Raw genomic sequence first — 27,763 nt, 5'->3', positions numbered from 1 at the left:
CCTGTATATCCTATCCATCAGAATACTCTCCATTAACCTACCAACTACAGATGTTAAGCTTACCAGCCTATAGTTCCCAGCATTTTCCCAGCAGCCCTTCTTGAAAAGAGGTACAACATTTGCCACCCTCCAGTCTTCCGGCACCTCTCCTGTATTTAAGAACGACTCGTATATTTCAACCGGGGCTCCTGCATTTTCATCTCTAGTTTCTCACGATTTCCTCGGATATACCAGATCAGGATATATCAGAGTTGAGATAACAGCTGTACTAGCTGCCACTACTACAGTGGTGCTTTGGATTTATAAGCTAGTCAGAGTTCAAGGAGACAAGAATTACTAAGAAATTTTAATTAATTATATTCCAGAGTATTGCTTGGCTCTATTTTAAATCTTCCAATACATAATTTTGACAAATAACTTATTTGTTGTTTGAAAACTGCCTGTAATAATTTCTAATATTTTTTCTTTTTGTCTAGGCACTGATATTGTTTAGCACCTGGATCGCTTGTGTGCTTGATTTATGCTACCTCAGAAATATACATGTGACGCAATTTGCCTCAATGGAAATGCTGCAACTCGCCATAAACATCTGGAGTATAAAATTTGAAGTGACCCAGTGCTGTTTCAACATCTGGAAAATTCTGCTCTCTTATGTCTGTTAGTCATTGTACAACTTCCAAGAGTAATATATTAAATTAGTGCTCATTGGTTGATCTGAAAAATAACTTTTTCAAACTGTTAGAGAGCTTTCATCAAATTATCTGGAGTTTCTCATTAATGAAATGCAATCATGTCCAATAAGGAAGAGAGGCAGATCAATACTGAATATGCTGTATCTTTGCTGGAGCAGCTTAAGTGTTTTTATGATCAGCAGCTATTGACTGACATTGTTCTAATTGCGGAGAGCACTGAATTCCCGTGCCATAAGATGGTTCTTGCTACATGTAGCGCCTATTTCAGGTAAGTTAGAGATCTTTTATTTTCCCTGTCTTGTATGGCTCAATTGAGCACTTGCTGCACAGAGGAATGGCGATGTATATTAGATTTTAAAACTTCATGTGACCTGGGGTGGCCAAAATGATTGCTTTAATCATTTAATATGCAATTAAAGTCAAATTTAGTTTATTAACATATGCAAAAGTGCAGCGAGATACAGACACAGAAAAATCTTTATTTTGCCACAGCTACAAACACTACAAAAACAAATGCATTCAGGGTGGAAGTGTCCCTTTTGGATCATAAACTTGACCTTGCAGTATACATAGAAAAGAAGGCTTGTGGCACCCCATGTGTGTAATAGGTAAATGTCCTGTGTCCTGCATTAATGCAATCCCATTAACCCAGTATTTACACTGCAATTGGAAACACTTAAGCTCGATAGTCAGTTATTTGACCAAATTTTATCAGACTCTGATGCTGTAGATCAGATTTAATAGTGGAAATTTACGAAATCCATATCCTTTGTGTTCTTTTGGTATGGGTGAATCATTTATCAACTTTGTATGAGCTCATTCTTTAGTGCAGAATTTTATTCAGTTTGTTAATTTTGGAAAGATTTTTTCACTTTACTTTTAAATATTTGAAAATAGTATTCTGTTTTCTCAGCTTCTAAAACTCTGAACGTTATTGAGCACCACTTCTAAAGTTTGGTTACTGGGGGAGGGGAGAGGGTGAGAGGTGGTGCAAAGGTCATGTTTTTTACGTGCAGGTTAGTTGCATTTTGGAAGCAAGAGTGGCGTAAATTTAAATTGAACGAATCACAACATAGATTATTTAAATGTTTTTTGAAAGCAAGAAAGATTAGATTTTCTTTTCTTCAAAGCTCCTGTACCTTTTGTCTAGAATATTAAATCTCTGCACCTTGTTCCTTGAACGGCATGTACTGGGAATTACTTGTTTGTCTTTTCTGAACCAGTCATGAACTTGCACAAATCTAATCAAAACTCTCCTCGACCTCCTTTGCTGCAAGTGAGTTGGATCCTCAAAAAATATTGGTTGTACAAGAAAAGCGATGGGCAGATCAGTAGGTACAGGCAGATGGTCAGACATAGCTCCTGCACTATTTCCTCCTCTAATAGATGTACAGTGAATCCAAGTTTGTCCAACCTCTCCTTATAACTAATACCCTATCATCCAGACAGCAACCAAGTAAACCTCTTGTATACCCTCTCCAAAGCCTTCACAACCTTCCTACATAATACTGTATGTGGCAAAACCAACATTTTTTTGAAACTGCAACATGACTTCCTGATTCTTATATTCCAAGCCCTGATGGATGAAGCAAGAATATGATAAGCCTTCTTTACTACTATCCACGTGTGTTGCTACTTTCAGGTGGCTTTGTACAGAAATCCTTTACATTCAACCTTCTAAAGTCCAACACCTCACACTTGCTTGATTAAACACTGATCAGCCCTTTCTCTGCCATATCTGTAACTGATCTATATCACTATGCATATTTTGACAGTTTTCCTTGCTGTTTGCAACACAGGTCTCAGCACAGATCTTGAGCTAGAATAATACCCTTCCACCATTATGCTCGGTTTTCTATTGGTAAGCCGGTTTTGAATCCAAACTGCCATTATAGATCCCATGCATCTTGATCTTCTGGATCAGCCTACCATGAGGCATCTCATGCCTTACTAAAATCCATGTAGGTGGCATTCACTGCTCTTTCCCAATCAATCTAATTGCAGAACTTGGCATATGATCTTAAACTAATATGTTCAAATGATGAAGGAAAGAACAGTGCAGTGAACACTGAGTTATTGCTAATGTTTGCCAGCAGCAAAATAAAATAGAAAATAAATTAGAAAAAAAAATGTTATATTAACAATTGCCTTTAGTCTTTTAGTGCTTAAAGCAATAAATTATTGTGGATCTTTCTTCAGGGCCATGTTTATGAGTGGACTGAGCGAAAGCAAGCAGACACATGTTCATTTACAGAATGTACATGCACCGACGCTTCAGATAATCATTAGATATGCGTACACGGGTAACCTGGTAATCAATGACAGTACTGTGGAGCAGCTCTATGAGACATCATCTTTTCTGCAGGTAAGAATATTTGGTTGACTGAAGACAATTTTGCACTACTAGCATGTTTTTAAAGCATTTTTTAATTTTGTATTTATTTAATGGGTGATATGGATAATGGGGGGGGGGGGGGGGGTTTAAGAGGACATATTGAGGACCAGCATGGGCAGCTGGTCCAGAGGAGTAAGGCTAGAGTTAATGCTAAATTGGGGCAAGGCCAACTTTGAGGGTACGAGGCAGGAACATGATCGAGTTGATTGGAGTAGGTTGATTGATGAAAAAAGAACGTCGGTGAAAATGGGATATTTTTACAAGTGTGCTGACAAGAGTTCAGGACACGCATGTACGTCCTTGTTACAGTGAAGGGCAAGGCAGGCAACGGTAAGGAAGCCTGGATGATGAGGGAAATTGATGCTTTGGTCAAGAGTAAGGAGGCATGGGATAAGTATAGGCAGCTGGGATCAAGTGTATCCCGGGCGGTGTTTTGGGAACTAAGTAAGCTAAAAACGGAAATCAGAAGGGCAAAAGGGGGGCAAGAAATAGCTCTGGTAGATAGCATGAAAGATAATCCCAATAAATGTTATAAGGACATAAAAGGAAAAAGGGTAACCAGAGAGAGAGAGTGGGACCACTTGGGAATCAATGCGGTCAATTGTGTGTGGAACCACCGGAGATGGACAAAGTCCCCAGCAAGTATTTACCCGTTACCTTTTCTGAATCGGTTCTATATAGTCGGTTACTCTCGAAGGTTAGATTACATGCGATGCAGGGAGAGCGAGCTAATTGGATACATAATAGACCGAATGGTAAAGGTTTTTTTTGGACGAGGCCCTTAACTAGTGGTGTGGATCGGTGCTGGAGCCATTGTTGTTTCTCATCTATATCAAAAAATTGGTGGATGTATAAGGCATCGTTTGTAAGTTTGCACAGGACACTAAAATTTGTGGCATCGTAGGCAGTAAATAAGATTATCAAGAATTAGTGGGATCTTGACCAGCTGGATAAGTGGGCTGAAGAATAGCAAGCAGAGTTTAATTCAGATAAATGAGCGGTGTTGTATTTTTGGAAGTCAAACCAGGGCATTTGCAGTGAATGGTAAAGTCCCGGGAGTGTTGTAGCCCAGAGGGTCCTAGAAGTACAAGTGGCTCTTTAAAGGTGGCATCATAGGTAGACAGGTTTTTTGAAAGGCGAATGGTTGATATTTTTCCTCAGAGTTAAGGAGTCTAAAACTAGAAGGCACAGCTTTTAAAATGAGAGGGCAAAGATTTTAAGGAGGCGTCTATTAACCCACAGACAATGGTGGGTATGCGGAATAAGCTGTCAGAAAATGTAGTAGAGGTGGGTACAATTACGTTTAAAAGATATACAGGAAGAAACTGCGGATGATGGTTTAAACCAAAGACGGGCACAAAACGCTGGAGTATATCAGCGAGTCAGACAGCATCTCTGGAGGAAAGAAATAGGTGACGTCTCGGGTCAAGACACAATAGACAATAGGTGCAGGAGTAGGCCATTCGGCTCTTCGAGCTATCACCGCCATTCAATGTGATCATGGCACAATCAGTACCCCGTTCCTGCTTTTTCCCCATATCCCCTGACTCTGCTATCTTTAAGAGCCCTAACCAGCACTCTCTTGAAAGCATCCAGAGAACCTGCCTCCTCTGAGGCAGAGAATTCCACACTCACAACTCTCTGTGCGAAAAAGTGTTTCCTCGTGTCCGTTCTAAATGGCTTACCCCTTATTCTTAAACTGTGTCCCCTGGATCTGGATCTCAAGGGTCTCAATCCTAAATGTCACCTATTCCTTTTCTCCAGAGATGCTGTCTGACTCGCTGAGTTACTCCTGCTTTTTGTGTCTAACTTGCGTTAAAAAGATATTTGGACTCGTACATGGAAGAGAATTGTTTAGAGGGATGTGGGTGATATCTGGGCAAATGGGACTAGCCTGGATAAGCATGGATGAGTTGGAGTTGATCCCGTTTAAGATTTGCATATTCAGTTCCAAACTTTTACCACTTTTTGTTGCCTTATTTTTCTATGTATATCAACTAATTGGAAATACTGAGAACATTTGGGTGAAGCAGCATTTGACCTAATGTCAAAGTTTGTTTCTTAAAAAGCAGACAGCAACAAAATTGTTAAACGTAAACCATAGCGATCTTTAATCGATTTGTCAGACGAGATTGGCAAGATCTACAATGAGCACAAACGTTGCTCACTGCTTCTCGGGCTCCACTCACAGAACAAGGAAAGTTAGCACATTTACACATTTTTCTTATCAGTAAAACCCTCCTACCAAGTCTGAATATGGCATGACTGAAAGATTCTGTAGCCTTTCACTATATAGGAAAAGCTGGGTCTGAATTAAGCTCATCCAATAACAAGTTATTATTTATCTCTGGAGCGTCTGCTATTTTTCTGCAATCTTGGCTTCTTTATGGCCTTGAAAGAAGCACATATTATCACTGCAGGATTCCATCTAAATGTCTTTATTAAAATGACAACTTGTCCTCCATATTGTGTTCCATATAATTTGCAAAGTCATTCAGACTTGGCACCGAGCCATTCTTTTGTTCTACTAGACCATGCTTTTGTAGAAGAACGACTTCAAATTTTGTAAACCATATTTGATTTGACTATCAGCTCTTTCACTTGGAGGATGTTATAAAGCAAATGGATTTAGGAGTACTAGACAATTCTCTGATGTGTCATTACCTGGAGAGAGAGAGAGTGATGAACAGGCTTTTGGCATGCTGGTCTTCATGAGTCACGGGAACTTAGTACAGCAATCGGGATGTTATGTTAAAGTTGTGCAAAACATTTGCCGCGCTGCACATGGAATATTGTGTTCAGTTTTGGTCTCCCTGCTTTAGGAAATATGCTAATAAGCTGGAAAGAGTGTAAAGATGATATGTGTGGATGTTGCCAGCACTCGTGCTATAAGGAGGTTGGGTAGGCTAGTACTTTATTCCTTGGATACAGGAGGCTGAAGGGTAAACTTAAAAATTATATAAAATCATGTGGGGATAGATAGGGCGAACACAGTTGTTTTTTATAGGGACGGGGAAGCAGGAATTAAAGGGCATAGGTTTAAGGCAAGGGGGTAAAGCTTTAATAGGAACAGCAACACAAAGTATGTTGGATTTATGGAAAAAGCTTCCAGAGGAAGTAATTGAGGCAATACAATAACATAAAATAAACATTTGGACAAAAACATGGATAGGAATGACGTAGAGGGGCATGGGACAAGAACAGGCAAATAGGACTAGAGTGGATGGGATATCTTGGTTGACACGGACAAGTTGGGCGAAAGGGCCCATTTTCCATGCTCTGCAATTCCATGATTGTTCTACAACACTCAGGGCTCTGCCATTTACAATGCAAATCTTGCCTTGGTTTGACATACCAACACCTGTCAAGTTAAATTCCTTCTGCACTTCCTTGACACTTTCTCAACTGATCTAGATCCTGTTGTAAACTTAGATATACTTTCCTGACTGTCCATTATATCAGCAGTTTTTGTGTCATCTGCAGCTCTCTACTTATTTAATGATTTTAGACAAACATTAATCTATCTTTACATATAAAATAAGTATACTGAGTCTCAGTAATATTTTACAATTATTATTTCCTAATTGTAAAGCTTTTTTCATCCAAATTCTAAAAAGTTTGTTGAAGCTAAAACATGTACTAATTTAAATTGTGTCTTTCTTTGTGCAGGTAGAAAATGTATCTCAACGTTGTCGGGAATATTTAATAAAGAAAATCAATGCTGAGAACTGTGTTCGATTACTCAGCTTTGCAGACTTGTACAGCTGTGAGGAGCTCAAATTAAGTGCAAAGCGAATGGTAGAGCATAAATTCACTGCTGTTTATCATCAAGATGCATTTTTACAGTTGTCACATGATCTACTGGTTGATATCTTGAGCAGTGACAATTTAAATGTTGAGAAGGAAGAGACCGTGCGTGAAGCTGCTATGGTATGGCTTGAATATGACACCGAACTACGGTCCCAATATTTATCTTCGGTCCTTGGCCAAATAAGAATTGATGCACTTTCTGAGGTAACGCGGAGAGCCTGGTTCCAAGGCTTGCCACCTAATGATAAGTCTGTTGTTGTGCAAGGACTGTATAAATCTATGCCAAAATTTTTTAAGCCGAGACTTGGTATGACTAAAGAAGAGATGCTTATATTCACTGAAGTCACAGGTGAAAGTCCTCGTTCTTCCTTTTGTGCTGTTTGCTATAGCCCTCAGGCTGAGAAGGTGTACAAGCTGTGCAACCCACCTGGAGATTTACAGAGAGTGGGGACCCTTGTCACTCCTGACAATGACATTTACATTGCAGGTGGACAGGTGCCTTTGAAAACGTCTATCACCAATAATAGTAAAGCAAGTAAACTACAGGCTGCATATAGACCGGTGAATTGTTTCTACTTGTTTGATGCTCAGCTGAACATATGGGTTCCTAAGACTCCAATGTTGTGTGCTCGCAATCGACCTTCATTGGTTTGTTGTGAGGGATATATCTATGCAATTGGAGGGGACAATGTTACTGGGGAAATGAACAAACGGACCGTGGAAAGGTATGATTCTGAAGCAGATGAATGGACTTTAGTAAATCCCTTGCCTTGTGCTTGGCAGTGGAATGCAGCAGTGGCTGTGGAGGACTACATTTATGTCATGGCACACAATTTAACATTTTGCTACTGCCCACGTACTGACACCTGGGTTGAAATGGCTGCGCGCCAGACAAGCAGGTGTTTTGCCTCAGCTGCAGCATTTGGAGACAAAATTTTCTACATTGGTGGTTTGCATATTGGAAATAACTCAGGCATCCGAATACCTTCAAGCACTGTTGATGGTTCCTCTGTAACTGTTGAAGTATATGATGTGATCAAAAATGAGTGGAAAATAGCAACTAATATCCCTGCAAAACGTTACTCTGACCCATGTGTAAGGGCAGTCGTGGTCTTGAATCGCTTGTGTGTGTTTATGAGAGACACTCATATGAATGAAAAACCCAAGTATGCAATCTATCAGTACAACATGGAGCTGGACCAATGGATCCTGCGACAGTCCATTTCAGAGCGAGTCCTCTGGGACCTTGGCAAGGATTTTCGGTGCACTATGGGGAAACTTTACCCCTCGTGTCTGGAAGAATCTCTTTGGAAGCCACCGCCATCTTTATTTTCACAGGATGGAGCAGATGAGTTTGAATTGGATGGCGAGATGGTTACTTTGCCCTTAAATAGTTAGCCAGATGTGGGCACAGATGCTATGGATTCCAAGGACATACATAGCACAGCAATGTGCATGTCATCAAACTTCCAGGTCATGACGGGGTTTATTTTAACAGATTAAGCTGTACCTATGTTTAGCACAGCTTGTCACTAAGTTTGCATAGTATTGTATAAATAACTGAGAAATGAGTTGTAGTATCTTCCACTACTAGATACTGTGTTCTGCTAAAGAGATTATCATATTGTTACAGTGTGACTAATTTTCAAAAGAAATTGTTTTACTTACACGTATCTCTGGATTTGACTGAAGACATGAAATATTGTAGATCTTCCCAGTAAAAATAGGCTGAGCAAGGGGGCTGACTGCAGGTTCAGTCGAAACATTGGATTTATTAGATACATGTACACCCGTATCCATACTGTTCCCAAATATTCCAGGTAATAGAACTATCAAACGGCTGGTAATTTACCAGGTGTGTTAGTGGGCAGTGTAATGACTGCCTGTCTCTTGTAGTGCGGGTCTGTGGAGCTTCAATACTTAATGTGTCTCCACATTGCAAGTAACATAGGCTCATCCATATTACAATTTCCTGCTGCTGAATTGTCATTTGTTAAAACAAATTTTAGTGAGTAACAACCAGGTCTTTATTTTGTATTTCATTAATTTAATAAGGCAACTGTTACTGTAGTGTGATTGTGTATAGGTAACCTAGCTGTTGGGTTTTTAATACAGTTGGTTTGAGTGAAATAGTTTCAAGAATGAACTGTATCCTGCGTGCAGGAGAGCAGAACGGACCCAGCACTGCTCTGGCATAACTCCCTGGAACCACTAGCAGTTGCTGGACTCTCCATTCTAACATGAGCACAGGTGCTTCATGAAATCCCTACTCGCATGTTCAGCTACATTGTGTTCCTTTGGCACTGTATTTTGAATTAACTTAATTTATTAAAAACCTTCACAAAGTAAATATTTGTTTTCATTTGTGATGCCTAAAATGAAAATGTTACCACAACAGGTATGATTTCACATCTCGCTATCCTACTCTTCAGTCCTCTATTAAAACAAAGATCTATTTAAGTCAGAAAATGAATAAAGCATTTTACTTGTATATTCAACTCTTTAAAATTAGCTGACAGTTGGTGTGGTTGAAGGTGGAATTTTATGTTCCAAATTTAAGTAACATAAATGCAATTTTCAGATTAATTGCATAAACAAAAACAGGTGCTATACAATTCATAATATAACTGCATCATTTGAATTAACTCTCCACGAGCCCTGAGCAGCCATTATTCACCGGATTTCTGCACCTGTCACTCTGTCTTAACTAAACCCTATTAAAATATCATTCATATGAAGTTGGCTGCTATGGTTCACAGGATGTGATTACCCCAAGCACGGTTAACAGCTGAGAATCAACCACAATAATGAGACGAGGCAAAAGTCAGAGTTGAAGTACAATTTAAAGACTTATTTGAATCACTACACATTAGTTTCACAATTTTTAGTGTTCACTTTTCTACTGTACCCATTAAATTAGGAATTGAAGAAATATGAATGGCTTTTTCAAACACCTTGCACTAAAAGCGTGAATTGGCAGTTGGATCAGTAGACAACGTTTCTGGAGATATCAGTGTTAAATTCAGTAACTGGTGCAGTTGTGGAAAAAATCCCTTTGAAGATGGTTTTATTTGTAATTATCACAGAACAAAACCAAGTGATATTAACATACTGAAAACAAAGTTCACAGTAAATTGTAATAGAGCAAATAACGTGCAAAGCTATTTTCTATTGAATTGTGACAAAATTTTGAATTACATCTGACGTTTCACAAAATATCTGAAAATTTGTCAGGGACAAAACTACTAAACTTAATATGCAAAGTACAATCTATTAAGTCTATTGTAACCAACTTACACCTTCATAAAATTAGATAGATCCATTTTGTATGAGAAGAGCTTGCACCCCTCACAAAAAAATGTCTTGACTGATTCCAAAAACATTTGAATTCAAATTATAACATTGTGTACCATACCACTGTAAAACCAGTACATTATCTTCTCCCCCTTTTTAATCAAAACTGATGCAGAATGCGGCTAGGAATGTAAACTTCACTATTTCCCTTATTAAAGGGAAAGAGACTATATGCAAGTGCTATATTTTGTCCAGAATACTTTCACAAATAACTTTCTGACCGACACTAATGTCTGCCTGCAGTTTTCTGCATTAAAATGCAGCATACACCAATGCCATTATTTCAAAATTTGCAAGGCCATATTTGCATTAGATGAGAAAATAAGATTTAATGATTTACACCAAAGAAAATGTTAATTTAAATAAAACTGGAAAGTTATATTTACAAGCATTTCTTTCAAGTTATTTAAAAATACATGAGTTATTACAGGCAGTTGCATATTTGATTAGTCAAAAACCTACGGGTCAATGCATTACAAGCATAAATATTAAGTGTTTAGTTTTCATGATCTGAATACTCCAGTTCACTATTTGAGGGTAATGGCATTCTTGGAAGGGAGATGAAGGTCTTGAGCCCAGAATTATTTCCCTTTTTATTTAAATACAACTTAATCAAATCTAAGCAGTTTTTCCCCATATTTAAGCACTAAAATATTTCATTTCAATTGCTTAAAAATGAACATATGTACATCCCTGTCAGTACACAGCATCGGTTTGGTAGAATCAATTAAGAACATGGGTTTTAATTACTTCAGTGATTATATTTACTGGAACTTTCTTACGATTGTTGCAAACAAGAGAAAAATATAAAGTTTGCCATTTAAATATTAATCCCAATTAAAGATTATGAAAGTGATGCAGAGGCACACACTATTAACAAATACATTTATCCACTGCCTCTACGGTTGTACAGTAAGAAATACAACTTCTTTGTCAATTGGCCAAAATACACATTCTACATAAATCAGCAAGCATCTAATAATGAAAAGTTGTCTCAAGTTGAGGTAATAAGCAAAATAGATAAACAGTGATAAGTCTGATCATTATTACCTGGCACCAGAAATAAGGAATATACTGATTATAACCAGGCCTTTTAATAAATCAACGAGTTCCAGCTCTCTGCAGAATAATATTGGAATGCCCAGTGCCTGCAATCATCCTTGCATATGAAGTTGTCAGTGTTTCCCCGTCTGTCTTTCAGTGAAAGATGCAGCAGATTGTTGGTTGAACGTGGAAAACCACGAGGTCATGGCAGATTTGGCACTAGTGAGTGCCCCTCCTACAGATTGACCTGTAAAAAGGAATGATAATTGCTTTTAATTTTTTTGTTTTAATTAAAAAGCACACAAAGGTTACACAGCCTATGGATGGAAAAACTTCAGATCCTAGACATCGGGATCAGTCTGGGACTCGAAATATTAAATTTCTCTTTCCAAAGATTCTGTATGTTCCCAGCATTTTCTGTTCTGTATTTGGATCAATTACATGTCACTCAGACACTGAAAATGAAAGAGCCTCTGGTGCTGGAAATCTTAAACACAAATTCTGGAAATATCCAGCAGGTGTATGAAAAGATGAGAGTTAATGGCTCAGAATGAAGGCCCTTCAATCTAACGGGTAAGAAAACGTTAGATTTAAGGGGAGGGGAATCTAATAGAAACGTGAGGGACAAATCTTTCCCATGTACTCTATGGAACCTTACCTACCTCTGCAGGTATATGGAATAATATGGTGTCGCATTAAGTAATTGAGACCGTTACAAAACACCTGTTAAAAATACATTTGGACAGGTACATGGATAGGAAAGTTTTAGAGGGATATGGACCAGGTGTGAGCTAATGGGACTAATTTGAAGGGGCATCTTCGTTGGCTTGGTATACGTTGGGCTGAAGGGCCTGTTTCCACGCTGCATAACTCTGACCACTGCTTTGCATCCCATCACCAAGCCAATTGTGGTCAGCATATAGAATGTCATATTTTTAATTTGATTAGACTATTAACTGTTTAGGCAGGAATAGAAATCTGATTGGAGAGACTCGACTACAAGTTTGAGGAAAATAGGGACAAGCTGACAGGTAACAATATATTCAAGAGAAGCTTGAAGAAAGTATTAGAGACACAAGAAATGGATAGTTCGTAAGGATAACAAGTTAAGGATGAGGCTGTAACCGAAAAATTATCCAACAACTCAAACTTATGACAAAGTTATAAAAAATAATGGTTCGTAAGTAATGCACTTACTGACTGCCTTTCCTGTCTGCACCACACTGCGGCTCGTGGAGATCATTGCATTTCCAAGCTTCTTCCCACGTTCACTATTCTGGACAGAACTAGAGCAAAAACAAAAATCCAGGACCATTCAATGTGCCACTTTCATTATTAATATTTCACTTTCTACTTTTATCCACTAGCAAGAGACCAGCAAGTCTGAAGAAGGGTCTCGATCCAAAACGTCACCCATTCCTCTTCAGAGAAGTTGCCTGTCTCGCTGAGTTACTCCAGCATTTTGTGTCTATCAGCAAGCGACTGAACATTGGTTTGATTTAAGGCTTTCTTGATTTGTGGATAGTGAGGAATCAATTGCATTTCAAATATTTTTGTTTCCTTGTGGCAATCTTCAGCTTGTGTGTTACTGGAGCATTCAAAGCTCGAGTCTGAATTATTCACTAGATACCAATGATTTGATTGAGGGAACCTCATGTAACCAAGTCTGCTGTTAATACAAACGTGGGACGGGAGTTGGGTGATGTGGGAATGTGAGTGCTGAGGAGGATGCAAAGTGGGTCCAACATTATTTTAAACAGATTGGGTGAGGGTGTATGGCAGATAAAGTACAACATGGATATACGTGAAGTTATTCTGTTCCATGTCCAAAAAGCTAAACTATGTCCAAACAGAAGATGAGGTTTTACTTGTTAAGTTTATATTGGGCATTATCACTGACTTGTCTTTCCAACATTCTGTATTTCAGATTTTTAGCTTCTGCAATTTTTGGTTTTCATTACAATTATATTTGTTTAGCAAGCAACTATTGAACTTCCTCTCAACTGATAGCTACCTGGCAGTGTATTCTAAATCCTAATCACTCAACGCACGAAAAGTACCCCTATCACCCTCCTAATACTCTAAATGCAGTCTAATCAAATTCCTATAAAGCTGCACGATGATTTCCTGATATATTAGAAATGTTATTGTCTGTTACTATTGTAAAGCGACTTTGAGTCTTAGAAAAGCACTATAAAAATTAAATATTACTATTATTATTATATTGCCTGAAGAAGGGTCTCGACCTGAAACACCATCCATTTCTTCCCTCCAGAGATGCTGCCTCACCCACGGAGTTACTCCAGCAATTTGTATCTTTTATTGTAAACCAGAATCTGCAGTTCATTGTCTCACCTAAATGTTGACAGATGTTGATTATCCTGTTTAGTAAATTTCTATTACAAACTAGACCAAGTGCAGACCTGTTGGGTCTGTTCCCCCAACGTGCGGTTGTGTGGGGGGGAGGCGGCATGCAGCGTCACACACACTAACTATCCCCCCCCCCGCACTCACGCTAATTACCCCCCTTGATATTATTTTATATTATTAATTTGCTCCTTTTACCCCATAACCACCCTATCTACTGACGCATAGCCCCCAACTTGCAGTCACATCTAGAGAGGGGGGGGGGGGGGGAGAGAGGGGGGGGGAAGAGAGGGGGGGGGGAAGAGAGGGGGGGGGGAGGGAAAGAGAGGGGGGGAAAAAGAGAGGGGGGGGGACGCAAGAGAGGGGGGGGGAAGAGAAGGGGGGGGGAGAGAGGGGGGGGGAAGAGAGGGGGGGGGGAAGAGGGGGGGGGAAGAGAAAGGTTGGGGAGGGGGAGAAGGGGGGGGAAGAGAAAAAAGAGGGAAAAGAGGGGAGAGAAGAGAGGGGGGAAGAAGAAGGAAGAGGGGGGAGGAAAGGGGGAGAAGAGAGGGAGGGGGAGAAGGGGAAAGAGAAGAGAGAGGGGGGGGGAAGAGAGGTGGGAAAAGGGGAAGAGAAGAGAGGGGGGGGAGGAAGAGAGGGGGAGGGGGGGAGGAGAAGCGAAGAGAGGGGGGGGAAGAGAGGGGGGGAGAGGGGGGGGGGGGAAGAGAGAGAGAGAGAGGGGGGAGAGAGAGAGAGGAATGGGGGGGTGTGATAAAAAAGGATACAGAGCTCGTCAAAGGCACCAATACGTCCTTCCCTGGGGGAGAGAGAGAAAGAGAGGGATAGGGAGAGAGAGAGGTGGGGAGAGAGAGGAGGGGGAGAGAGAGAGGGTGCCTTTTTACTTCAACCCAAACAACCATTTGCAGGTAGTGCTTTTTTCCTCAAACTAACCATATTTTCATTTTCAAACCACATTATGGGTACTCACAACTGTGGAGACATTTGTTCAGTGTTATTCAGAGCTCTGATTGAGGCACACCACTTGCAGAGACTGATTGAGGCACACCACTTGCAGAGACTGATTGAGGTACACCACTTCCTGGTTTTATAGTCCCTCCCCTCCCTCCAGCAGGGGCAGGAGAGAGAATGGGGAATTTTGTAAAAACATTAATGTCTGTCATTTTTCATCGACGGGAAAAATCCTCGGCACACATGCGGCGGAGGGGGGCTCTGAGCGAGGTGGCCAAAAATGATGGCTGTAGGTGGCGGCGTTCTCTCAGCATTGCAGCACAGAAGGCCAAAAGCGGTCAAGAACAGAGATTTAATAATATAGTAGATATATAAGCATCAGGATATAATCTTGCAGCTGTATAGGGATTTGGTCAGATTGCATTTAGAGAGACACATATATATATATCACAAACAATGATGCAACGGTAGAGTTGCTGCCTTACAGTGATAATAATGGCCAAGTAAAACTTGTCACAAAATGGAGAATCTCTGCATTTGCAAAGCCTCCTTGTCCTCTTTCTGTGAAAGGTTGCAGGGCTATGAGTTATGGCTCCAAGATGTCTGGACCCTGGGAGGAAGTTGAGGATAAGATGAAGTCCAGATGTCCTTCTTACTGTTAATATGTATGAAGGTTTTGCAGAAAGAGCTGAGCAGGATTGCAAATGTATGATTAGGATTGGTCAGAGTATGGGGTGTTGTAAAGTATTGTTAATTATGTTGCAGAGTGTTTGTGCTGTTATCTTGTGATTGGTTTATGTATGGAGCCTTGTTCAAATTGTTTATACTACCTGGGGGAATGTTTCTTTACTTTAGTAAACCGTCTTCCAATTAGAACTTTCAGTGGAAACAATGTAATGGAGTACTTTGTGATTGGGTTAGGGAACTGTCAATAAATGTATTATATGATCTATATTTGTGATTGGCTTGTAGGGGTTGCCCCCCCCCCCACCCCATATAGTTTTGGTGAGATGGATCTAAAGGATACAAACCCTTGATTGAACAGCCACGATTCCGACTCCAATGATAACAGTAGTCTTAATCGCCTTATATAACCATATAACCATATAACAATTACAGCACGGAAACAGGCCATCTCGGCCCTACAAGTCCATGCCGAACAAATTTTTTTCCCCCTTAGTCCCACCTGCCTGCACTCGTACCATAACCCTCCATTCCCTTCTCATCCATATGCCTATCCAATTTATTTTTAAATGATACCAATGAACCTGCCTCCACCACTTCCACTGGGAGCTCATTCCACACCGCCACCACTCTCTGCGTAAAGAAGTTCCCCCTCATATTACCCCTAAACTTCTGTCCCTTAATTCTGAAGTCATGTCCTCTTGTTTGAATCTTCCCTATTCTCAAAGGGAAAAGCTTGTCCACATCAACTCTGTCTATCCCTCTCATCATTTTAAAGACCTCTATCAGGTCCCCCCTTAACCTTCTGCGCTCCAGAGAATAAAGACCTAACTTATTCAACCTATCTCTGTAACTTAGTTGTTGAAACCCAGGCACATAATGAGCAGCAATCAGTAATATTTAGAAAGACCAATTTTTTTCATTCAAACGTTCACAATCTATTAAACATTCTTCAGAATTTGATAAAGTGCGCACAATTTCCAACCACAGTGGCTAGAGTTCGTATATTCCATCAGTGGTTACGCTCTTTCACGTGCGAGAGAAAAACAGATATGCTATTAGATGAATTGAACAGAACTGTTTTCATGAATAATATCTGTGTATACATAACCAAATTAAACATCTTTTAAGATCTTTGATTATGCGCAATGCCATTTCAAATTTTATATTTTCATTGCATGGAATTTTTAAAGACCAGCTTCTGGGAATCATATTTCAATATTTCATAGATCTGCAGCCAGTAAATGGGCACTTTTGCACAACCCATGCCAATCAAGCTGCATCTCTGAGCAAGTCCCATTTTTCAGGATTTGGCCAATATCCTTCCAAACGCTTTATTTATGTACATGTCCAAGTATCATTCTACTCATCTCCATGACATACTCTGCCAGCCTCTGAGAAAAGTCCCCCTACAGTCCCCTTTAAATCTTTTCCCTCTCACCTTAAACCTACACTCTCTAGTTTTAGACTTCCGACTCGGGGGGAAAAAGACTGATCCACCACTTTGTCTATTCCTGCACTCCAAGGAAAATAAAGCCTCATCCTATCTGGTCCCTCCCTATCACTCCAATCCTGAAAACATTCTTGCGAATACTTTCTGCACCCATTCCCGTTTACTTACATCCTTCCTACAGCAATTTCATCCCTACCTTTCCATAAATCCCAAGGGATTTATCCCATATTGCAGAGTGAACAAACTGACAGGCGGCAGGAAGAAGCAGCACCTGGTGAGAAGGGAGGAAGCCCCATGGTGACCAAGTTAGTCCTGTCAGTGGCCTAAAGAAAACACAGTTGACCATGGGCTGCAACGCAAGTCGCAACAACAGCCGCAGCAACCAGATGGTGTGGCAGCTGCTGAAAAAGGACTTGCTGGTACAGACCAGCAGTATCCTCAATCTTTTTACACCCTGACAAAAACCTGTCGATCTCCACTTTAAAAATACCCAATGGTTTGGCCTCTGATGCAGTCTGTGGCAATGAATTCCACAGATTCACCACCCTCTGGTTAAGGAAATTCCTCACGCTCCTTTCTAAAGGTACGTCCATTTATTCTGAGGATACCCTAGCAGGGATGACAGTGAAACAACAATGGCAGGTATTTCTGGGAATAATACAGAAGGTGCAGGATCAGTTAATTCCAAAGAGGAAAGATTCCAGGAGGAGATAGGGGCGACCGTGGCTGACAAGGGACATCAGGGACAGTGTAAAAATAAAATAAAAGAAGTACAACATAGCAAAGATGAGCAGGAAGCAAGAGGATTCGGTAATGTTTAAAGAGCAACAGAAGATAACTAAAAAGGAAATACGGGGAGAAAAGATGAGGTATTGAGGTAAGCTAGCCAATAATATAAAGGAGGATAGTAAAAGCTTCTTTAGGTATGTGAAGAGGAAATAATTAATTAAGACCAAAGTTGGACCCTTGAAGAGTGAAAAAGGTGAATGTATTATGGGGAACAAAGAAATGGCAGATGAGTTGAACAGGTACTTTGGATCCGTCTGAGGAGAACACCAACAATCTTCCTGATGCACTAGTGTCCAGAGGATCTGGGGTGACGGAGGAACTGAAGGAAATCCACATTAGGCAGGAAATGGTGTTGAGTAGACAGATGGGACTGAAGGCTGATAAATCCCCAGGGCCTGATGGTCTGCATCCCAGGGTACTTAAAGAAGTGGCTCTAGAAATCGTGGATGCATTGGTGATAATTTTCCAATGTTCCGTAGATTCAGGATCAGTTCTTGTGGATTGGAGGGTAGCTAATGTTATCCCACATTTTAAGAAAGGCGGGAGAGAGAAAACAGGGAATTATAGAGCAGTTAGCCTGACATCAGTGGTGGGGAAGATGCTGGAGTCAATTATAAAAGATGAAATAGCGGCACATTTGGATAGCATTAACAGGATCAGTCCGAATCAGCATGGATTTACGAAGGGGAAATCATGCTTGACTAATCTTCTGGAATTTTTTGAGGATGTAACGAGAAAAATGGACAAGAGCGGGCCAGTGGATGTAGTGTACCTGGACTTTCAGAAAGCATTTGATAAGGTCCCACATAGGAAAATAGTGCGTAAAATTAGTGCGCATGGTATTGGGGGTAGAGTGTTAACATAGATAGAAAATTGGTTGGCAGACAGGAAACAAAGAGTGGGATAAACGGGTCCCTGTCAGAATGGCAGGCAGTGACTAGTGGGGTACCGCAAGGCTCGGTGCTGGGACCGCAGCTATTTACAATATACATCAATGATTTAGATGAAGGGATTCATAGTAACAATAGCAAATTTGCAGATGACACAAAGCTGGGTGGCAGTGTGAACTGTGAGGAGAATGCAGGGTAACAGGTGAGGACAGGTTGGGTGAGTGGGCAGATGCATGGCAGGTGCAGTTTAATGTGGATAAATGTGAGGTTATCCACCTTGGCAAAAAACAGGAAGGCAGATTACTATCTAAATGTTGTCAAGTTGGGAAAAGGGGAAGTACAACGGGATCTGGGGGTCCTTGTTCATCAGTCAATGAAAGTAAGCAGGCAGTGAAGAAAGCAAATGGCATGTTGGCCTTTATAACAAGAGGAGTTGAGTATAGGAGCAAAGAGTTCCTTCTGCAGTTGTATAGGGCTGTAGTGAGACCACACCTGGAGTATTGTGTGCAGTTTTGGTCCCATAATTTGAGGAAGGACATTCTTGCTATTGAGGGAGTGCAGCGTAGGTTTACAAGGTTAATTCCCGGGATGGCAGGAGATGGCTGAGAGAACAGAGCGGCTGGGCTTGTATACTCTGGAGTTTAGAAGGATACGAGGAGATCTTATTGAAACATATAACATTATTAAGGTACACAAAAATGCTGGAGAAACTCAGCGGGTGCAGCAGCATCTATGGAGCGAAGGAAATGGGCAACGTTTCGGGCCGAAACCCTTCTTGAGATGCTAGAGGCAGGAAACATGTTCCTGATGTTGGGGGAGTCCAGAACCAGGGGCCACTGTTTAAGAATAAGCGGCAAGCTGGAACGGAGATGAGGAAACACTTTTTCTCACAGAGAGTTGTGGGTCTGTGGAATTCTCTGCCTCAGAGGGCAGTGGAAGCCGGTTCTCGGGATACTTTCAAGAGAGAGCTAGATAGAGCTCTTAAAGATAGCGGAGTCAGGGGATATGGGGAGAAGGCAGGAACGGGGTACTGATTGGGGATGATCACATTGAATGGCGGTGCTCGCTCGAAGGGCCGAATGGCCTACTACTGCACCTAATGTCTATTGGCTGTGCCCTCTGGTCCTAGACTCTCCTACGAGTGAAATCATCCTCTCCACATCCACATCCACTCAATCCAGGCAATTTCACTATTTGATAAGTTTCAATGAAGCCCCCCCTCATATTTCTGAACTCCAGCATGTACAAGCCCATCATAGGTTAACTCAATCATCTGGGATAAAAATCATCGCGTCTCTGGGGTTTATCTGATTTAACATTCCCCTTTTACCCCCCTTTTCCTCTCCCTCTTGTCCCTTTCCACCTACATCCCTCTCTCTGGCTTTACATTTCACTCAACTTTTCTCCCTATCTGATATCCTTTGTCTCATTTTCACATCCAGCCTTTGTTACTTACTCCACCCATCTTCCAACCAACCCTCCCCCTGCAACCACCTCCTACATACCAGGTTTTGTCCAATCCCCCCACACCTCTCTTCCAGCTTTCCCTCCTCAACTATCAGTCTGAAGAAGTGTCCTAACCCAAATGGTGGGTTGCCCATCTGATTTCCTCTACAAATGCTGCCTGAACCGTTGAGTCCCTTCAGCATTTTGCCCGGTCTAGCTTTATCATCAGTGAAATGCATATCTAATACAAGCCTACTGTATATGGGAAAAGTTCAAGAATGTTAGGTAGACAAAATGCTGGAGAAACTCAGCGGGTGCGGCAGCATCTATGGAGCGAAGGAAATAGGCAACGTTTCGGGCCGAAACGTTGCCTATATCCTTCGCTCCATAGATGCTGCCGCATCCCGCTGAGTTTCTCCATCAATTTTGTCTACCTTCGATTTTACAACATCTTGAACAGTTCCTTCTTGAACAGTTCAAGAATGTTGTTGGGTGAAGCAAAATCTCCGTATGGTTGCTTATTTGCCTGATGCCTTATTAATTTATGTAAGAAGATGAAAAAGATAGGAACATTTTTCTCTCTTCATAACTGGCACATTAAAAAAAAATTATTTAAAGTCGAAATAAATTCAGCATTGGCAAATGTTCGAATAACATAGAAATCCTAACTCTTATACTACTCACTGTGACAATCTTAGTTTGACATCTGATACGTTGTACTGGCCCTGAAATGGATGTCTGGTAAAGAGAAAAAACATGCTAATAATTCTGTTTTGATTCAATATACGTTTTTAGCTCAACAATTAATTAATATCAATGCTTATTGAACAAATTAAAACCAATCACCTCTACAATTAGCTTCTTATCAAACCTAACATCTGATGCATACCTATCTTATACTTGCAACTGAATAAAATGCTTGGAAATATGTATTTGGCTCCTACACCAGCAAATAATTCATATTAAATGTATTTATTAAATGCTGCTTTCCATCTATGTAACTATTTAAAACCTAAATTCACATTCATTAATTTCAGAGCCTATTGCAGGTTTTAAGTTCACGTCATAGTAGTAGAATTAGGCCATTCAGCCCATTGCGTCTATTCGACCATTTAATCATGGCTGATCTCTCTCAGCCTATTAATCCCATTTTCCTGCCTTCTCCTCATAACACTTGACACCCGTTCTAATCAAGAATTTGTCTATCTCTGCCTTATACATATCCACTGATTTGGCCTCCACAGCCCTCTGTGGCAATGAGTTCCACAGATTAACTACCTTCTGACCAAAGAAGTTCCTCGTCATCTCCTTTCTAAAAGGGCACCCTTTAATTCTGATGTTATGACCTCTGGTCCCAGACTCTCTCAGCAGTGGAAACATCCTTTCCACATCCACTCTGCTTCATACACTGCCACATGCACACTCTGCCACATCCACACAGTGCTTTGAGAGGTTTGTTATGGCGCATATCAACTCCTACCTCACGAACCTCGACCCACTACAGTTTGCCTACCGTCACAACAGGTCAACAGAGGATGCGATCTCACTGGCTCGCCACTCCGCACTGGACCACTTGGACAATAAAAACACTTACATTTCCGGCTATATTTTATTGACTACAGCTTGGTGTTCAATACCATCATCCCGTCCAAGCTCACGGAACTGTGTCTCTGCGCATCCCTCTGCAATTGGATCCTCAACTTCCTCATCCACAGACTGTTCGAATTGGCAGGAATCACCCTCATTAACAATCAGTACGGGAGCTCCCTGCTCTACTCACTCTATACTCATGACTGTGTAGCCAGACATAGTGTGAACTCCATCGTCATGTTCGCCGAACTACACCACCGTTGAGGGATGAATTACAAATTGTGATGAAGAGTACAGAAGTGAGATCGACCGATTGACCAAATGGTGCCAGCACAACAACCTCAAGATTCGAGACTCAAGAGAGTTTATTGTCATGTGTCCCAGATAGGACAATGAAATTCTTGCTTTGCTTCAGCAAACAGAATATAGTAGGCATGAATACAGAACAGATTAGTGTGTCCATATACCATTTTGATATATATATATATATATATATATACACATGAATAAATAAACAAATAAAGTGCAAATAAACACGTAATGGTCTATTAACGTTCAGAGTTTTGTTTCAATTGAGTTTAATAGACTGATGGCTGTGGGGAAGCGGCTATTCCTGAACCTGGACGTTGCAGTCCTCAGGCTCAAGTACCTTCTACCTGTAGGTACCTGGCTCTCAATATCGGTAAACCCAAGGAACTGATTGTGGTCTTTGGAAGAGAAAGGATAAGGACCCACAATCCTGTTTATATCAATGGGACGATGGTGAAGAGTGCCAAAAACTTCAAATTCCTGGGCGTGCATATTTTCGAAGATCTTTCCTGGACCCAGCACACTGATGCAATTATAAGGAAAGCACATCAGCGCCTCTACTTCCTGAGAAGGTTACAGAGATTCGGTATGTCAAAGAGGATTCTCTTGAACTTCTACAGGCTCTGGACCACAATAGACTATTATTATTGCACTCTTCTGTTTGAGAGAGAGAGAGAGAGAGAGAGAGAGAGAGAGAGAGAGAGACACCCACACACACACACCCTGGTTTCCAGAGGGCAGCGTTTTTTCTAAAATCAATATACAGAACAGGAAGTTGTCAAGATCAGAATTTTAGTAATATAGATATATATATTATGGCTGTGTTTTGAATATATTTACACACTGAGCTTTTCTCTTCTCTCTCTCGTTTGTCATATCATGCTGCAACAGTAAGAATTTCATTGTTCTATCTGGGACATATTACAATAAAACACTCGACTCGACGCCTTTCATTATTCTGTAAGTTTCAATGAGGTCTCCTCTTAACCTAAACTCCAGCGAGCAGAGACCCAATGCTGTCAAACTCAAATGCTAAGTAAGCAAAACTGATAAGATGAAACAAAATTTTAACTTCACTCACTATTATTAGACATACAAACCTTGAAACAAAATGAATAACCAAAGTGTGTTATATCTACTCATAATCCTCACCAGTGTCTGAATAGATTAAGTAATGAATTAAGACCAGCTCACCCAGAATTAATTTGTGCAAAAGCAGGATGTTTGTTGCTATGCCACACCCTAAAGTTGTGTGTATTCTTCCAGGCGGTAACAAAGAGAAGGCCATAGTCTGCCAACATTTTCTCATTATCTGATGAAAAAGAAAAGCCATATAGGTATATTGCTTTAACTGTTAATGGTGTTCAGCCAATTATTCTGATGAATAGATGAATATTAATTACATATCATTAATTCAAAGCTGATAGAGTGAAGATAGCAATGAAAAGGCAATCTGGAATATATATATATAACAATCAAACACTTGACCAGTCAGTACTGTTCACGGCAAGAGCAATATAGACAGGTCCCACTACCATATCCGTTTCCCACATCAGAGAGATTTATTTCCCTTCAAGATCAGATTCTATTTCTCTTTGAAAGCCACAAGTTCCTCACCTACCTGTTAGGCAATGCAGTCCCGATGCTCTGTGTGTGCACAAACATTTGTAGCTCATTCACTGGAACTAGTTCCAGCAAAGGCTCATTCCCACTGAGTCCAGAAACTATTCCTCAAAACAATTGTCTTGAACACAAAATAATTCTCCTTCTCTGCCCTTTGAACAATTCACATTTGCATCTACATTAAAATATCTTGGCCCCTTGTTTCCTTTCTCTCCCCCCCTCTGGTTTTATTTATTTCATCCTTCATCAATTTTGCCACACACATTCTTTTATTTTTTTCTCTGTATCTTCAACTTTACAATCCCATATGGCTATTTGCAATTTACCTTCAATCGCACGAATAAAATCGCCCTTGTATTCCATGCTGCCTAAGTAATCATCAGCGCAGCCATTGTACATGGCAGCCGCACCAACTTGTCTTGTCTTTTTCTTTTTTTGCTGTTTTGGTCTGTGTTTACTTGTATGTTTTAGTGTGCCTTTAGTTTTTGTATTATGTGGGGGTGGGGTTCGGAGAAACCTTTTTTTAATCTCTTTCCTCAACAGAGATGTGACTTTTTCATCGTATCTCCGTCTGCACTATGGCTTTAATATCGTGGATCTGGCGTCCCTTTGTTAGGGATCGACTGCGGGAGCTCCAACTGCAGGAGCTTTGCGATCACTCCCAATGCGGGAGTTTCCATCGCCCCAATGCGGGAGCTTCGATCGCCCCGACTGTGGAAGTTTTGATTGCCCCGACCGCGCCAAAAAACAAGATGGGCGTGCTGCCTGCATTGGTGAGGACTCGGAGGGAGTGCCGTGAGTGCATCTCTCAGTGTTTTGCGGGGACATGGCTCCATTAGGACATCCCGGAGTCTCGTGCGAATGTGGACAGCTTTGACCGTTCAGGCGGACAGGGACTGCAGACAGAGTGACAGCGTACAATTCTGGTCACATCACGGTGAAGGAGTGTGTGTGTGTGTGTGTGTGTGTGTGGCCTGAACATTGAATTAATGGCTGTGGGTCTCCACTTATACTGTGTGCCCTGGGGATTTTCACATGCCGCTGTGGTGGCTGTCTAAGTCTATGTTTATTTTTTTTTTATGTGGTTATATATCTTGTTGCTTTTTTTGTATGACTGTTGGCAAATCAAATTCCTTGTATGTTTACATACTTGACTAATACATTTATTACAATTACAATTAACTATAACTGACAACACTTTTTGCAGTTAGCATGGATTTCAAAGATGACATAGTACATTCAATCAACTGTGGTGTACTGCAGCCATTTAGTATGCAGGCAATTCTACACATTACATAGGTGTACTATTGAGTCAAGATCTTTCTCTACATCATGATTTCAACCTTGGACATGTCTCCCTTCTTGAGACATGCTGCCTTGGGGAAGGGGGGGGGGGGGGGGGGGGGGGGGGGGGGTGTCACATGGAAAGCTTCCAGAAATGCTCTTATTTGGAAATATCTCACAATGCCGATGTGAACAGATCTTGTGCATTTGATTTAGGAATTACAGAACAGTGCAGCATAGGGACAGGTCCTTCAGCCCACAATGTCTGTGCCAAAGTAGATTAACAGTGCCACGTTAATCTCCTCAGCCTGCATGTCCATATCCCTCCATTCCCTGCATATCTATGTGCCCATTTAAAAGCCTCTTTACACACCAATAAAAGCAATATAATAGAGTGAAACAAGGTAAAAAAAAAAATTAGTGGAAGTTTATTTGGAATCTCGATGAACAATCCACAGAATTTATTTTTCACTTGGAGGAAATACTTCCTTGCCCACATCATGTCCCGCTCTATTCCCCCATTCCAAACCCCTTCAACTTTAGGAAACGTTGTTAAAACCTGTTCCAAGCTTTCAGGGCAACTAAATTCAAACAAGACAAAATTGGCACCAAAATCAAAGCAAGAAAAGGAAAGGTTTGCCATGGCATGGCTCAGAGCATGTTTTTTAATACATATGACTGAAAGATATTTTGAGATCCATTCTATTTTGATATGACTGTATTATATTAAAAACTTAATATATATTCAAAATGTTATTCTCACCTGGCTGCAAAGTTGTGGCAAGAAGGGAATGAATATAGAGTGAAAACTGGGCCCTGATCCACTCATCTCCTCCTTCCCAACCTGTCCCATCGAGAAACACATCGTCTCTATTTTCAGTTACATGCTTCACCAAAAAGTCTGCAAAACGCAAGTCTGCTGTAGTGAGGTTTAATAGTTTGCGTAGTTCTGGATCATGTGTTTGTATGCCAGCTTCTTCAATCTGTAAAAATATACAAGTTAAAAGAGCTTTGGATTTCTCTTATCTTTAAGAAATGTTTATTTACCTTCAGATTTGACAAAAGCCTCATGCCTGTGAGGAGAGGTTGCTCTTTCCTCAACTTCAAATCATCTTTAACAATATTTCAAGGTATTTTGTTAAATAGTCATGGAGAAGTTCCACATAATTTGTGGGTTTAGCTTAGTTTAGAGATACAACATGATAATGGGTCCATGGGCCCATCAAGTCCACACCGATCTTCGATCACCTGTTCACACTAGTAGTATGTTATCACATTTTCTTATCCACTCCATACACACTAAGGGAATTTACAGCTTCCAATTAATCCAACAAACCCACGTCTTTGGGATGTGGAAGGAAACCGGAACCCCCAGAGGAATCCCACGTGGCCACAGTTAGAATGTGCAAACTCCACACAGACAGCACCCAAAGTCAGGATCTAACCTGCGTCTCTGTGCTGCAAAGCAATGGCTACCAGCTGCATCACTGTGTCACCCTTTTTGGGTCATACCGCGTGGAAACAGGCCCTTCGGCTCAACTATCCTTCTCCGACCAACATGTCCCAACTACACTAGTCCCACCTGCCTTCATTTGGGCCATGTACTGCTAAACTTATCCTATCTATGTACCTGTCTAAATGTTTCTTAAGCATTGCGATAGCACCCGTCTCCTCCAGCTGCTTGTTCCATATACCCACCATCCTTTGTGTAAAAAAGTTTAACAGGTTCCTGTTAAATCTTCCCCCCCCCCTCCTCTTGATTCCCCTCCTCTGGGCAAGAGTCTCTGTCCATTTACCTTTCCTGATTTTGTACATCTCTATATGATCACCCCTCATTCTCCTCCACCGAAATAGAGTCCTAGCCTGCTCAACCTCTCCCTACAGGCCCACGAGTCTCTGCCAAATAACCAACAGAACTGTCAAGTGAATCTGTATAGCCCTTCATTCTTAATTTACCAAATCCATAAATAGTACATGTCTTTATATTGTATGATATAAGTAGCAAAACACAATTGAACCCAGTGGGAAATATAACGGATTGATTTCAGGTCAAAATACAGAAGTTGTAGGGTTTTGCTGGCTGGCAATCCAATGGCAATCTAATGTCTCGTAATCATTTTATATAACCTACAATACATTTTAATAGATCAGAGATGTTTAATGGTTTAATTACACTGCTAGCCATTCTATCATGCTTTCAAAAAGGTTAATACATTGTATTTAAAGCCATAAACTAAATTAGATTTTAGAGCATTGCACTTACGTCAATCACTGCATCACTCAGATGTTTTTGCTGCCGAAAAAGGATATTTGTTGCCCCTGCAACAAACCCACGCACAGTGACATCAGAGAGAAGGTGATGCTGCTGCAAAGCCATGTATGGTAAACAAAGATAACCCTGCAAAAAAGGATTAGTGTCACTAATTTTCAAATGTAGGCAATAATGCAATGGAAAACATAAAAACTAGTTTTTCCAATTGCAGAGATCTGTAAACTAGCAATCTGTAATTTCAGATACATAAATACATAGACAATAGATCGGCCCTTCGAGCCAGCACCGCCATTCAATGTGATCATGGCTGATCATCCACAATCAGTACCCCGTTCCTGCCTTATCCCCATACCCCTTGATTCCACTAGCCTTAAGAGCTCTATCTAACTCTCTTTTGAATACTCCCCACCCTGACATGATATTCTGAAAAGAAAGACTACAGTTTTGTCCAACGGCAAATTAATTTAACTAACAGTATGTAATTTAGTTACATTAATTTTATTTTACTGCAATCTCAAAACAATCAAGAAAATAAAACTAGCATGAAAATTGCCATTTAAAATTATACGGTAGACAAAAATGCTGGAGAAACTCAGCGGGTTAGCCGGAGATCAGGTTGGTTGGTGCAAACTGAGCGGAGGTGTTGGGCGAAGTAGAGCAGTGGACACCTGGAACAGTGGATGCAATAGATGAGGTTAGAGGAAGTGCAGGTGAACCTCTGCCTCGCCTGGAAAGACTGCTTGAGTCCTTGGATGGAGTCAAGGGGGGCGGTAAAGCGACAAGTGTAGCACTTCCTGCGGTTGCAAGGGAAAGTAC

The 27,763-nt window shown here is 40.8% G+C and overlaps 2 protein-coding genes across 2 annotated transcripts in view; one reads left to right on the top strand and one right to left on the bottom strand.

Annotated features, from left to right (window-relative positions):
• Positions 1 to 459: 459 nt before the first annotated feature.
• Positions 460 to 9,247, top strand: LOC129696589 (kelch repeat and BTB domain-containing protein 2-like). Its single transcript, XM_055634639.1, has 3 exons — positions 460 to 960; positions 2,892 to 3,057; positions 6,757 to 9,247. Exons 1-3 carry the CDS (start codon positions 791 to 793, stop codon positions 8,293 to 8,295), a joined length of 1,875 nt encoding a protein of 624 aa, XP_055490614.1. The 5' UTR covers positions 460 to 790; the 3' UTR covers positions 8,296 to 9,247.
• Positions 9,248 to 9,947: 700 nt separating this feature from the next.
• The window catches only part of avl9 (AVL9 homolog (S. cerevisiase)), a 71,119-nt gene continuing 53,303 nt past the window's right edge, over positions 9,948 to 27,763 (bottom strand). Inside the window, exons 11-16 of the mRNA XM_055634638.1 lie at positions 26,939 to 27,073; positions 25,439 to 25,658; positions 22,963 to 23,080; positions 20,554 to 20,607; positions 12,493 to 12,581; positions 9,948 to 11,542 (exon numbers count right to left, since the gene is read on the bottom strand). Coding sequence (XP_055490613.1) covers positions 11,427 to 11,542; positions 12,493 to 12,581; positions 20,554 to 20,607; positions 22,963 to 23,080; positions 25,439 to 25,658; positions 26,939 to 27,073 — 732 coding nt within the window. The 3' untranslated portion in view covers positions 9,948 to 11,426. The remainder of the gene's footprint in view (positions 11,543 to 12,492; positions 12,582 to 20,553; positions 20,608 to 22,962; positions 23,081 to 25,438; positions 25,659 to 26,938; positions 27,074 to 27,763) is intronic.

This window comes from Leucoraja erinacea, chromosome 4 (genome assembly GCF_028641065.1).
Source record: "Leucoraja erinacea ecotype New England chromosome 4, Leri_hhj_1, whole genome shotgun sequence".
Lineage (NCBI taxonomy): Eukaryota > Metazoa > Chordata > Chondrichthyes > Rajiformes > Rajidae > Leucoraja > Leucoraja erinaceus.
Note: the sequence above shows the minus strand (reverse complement) of the source record. Positions and strands in the feature narration are given on the sequence as shown.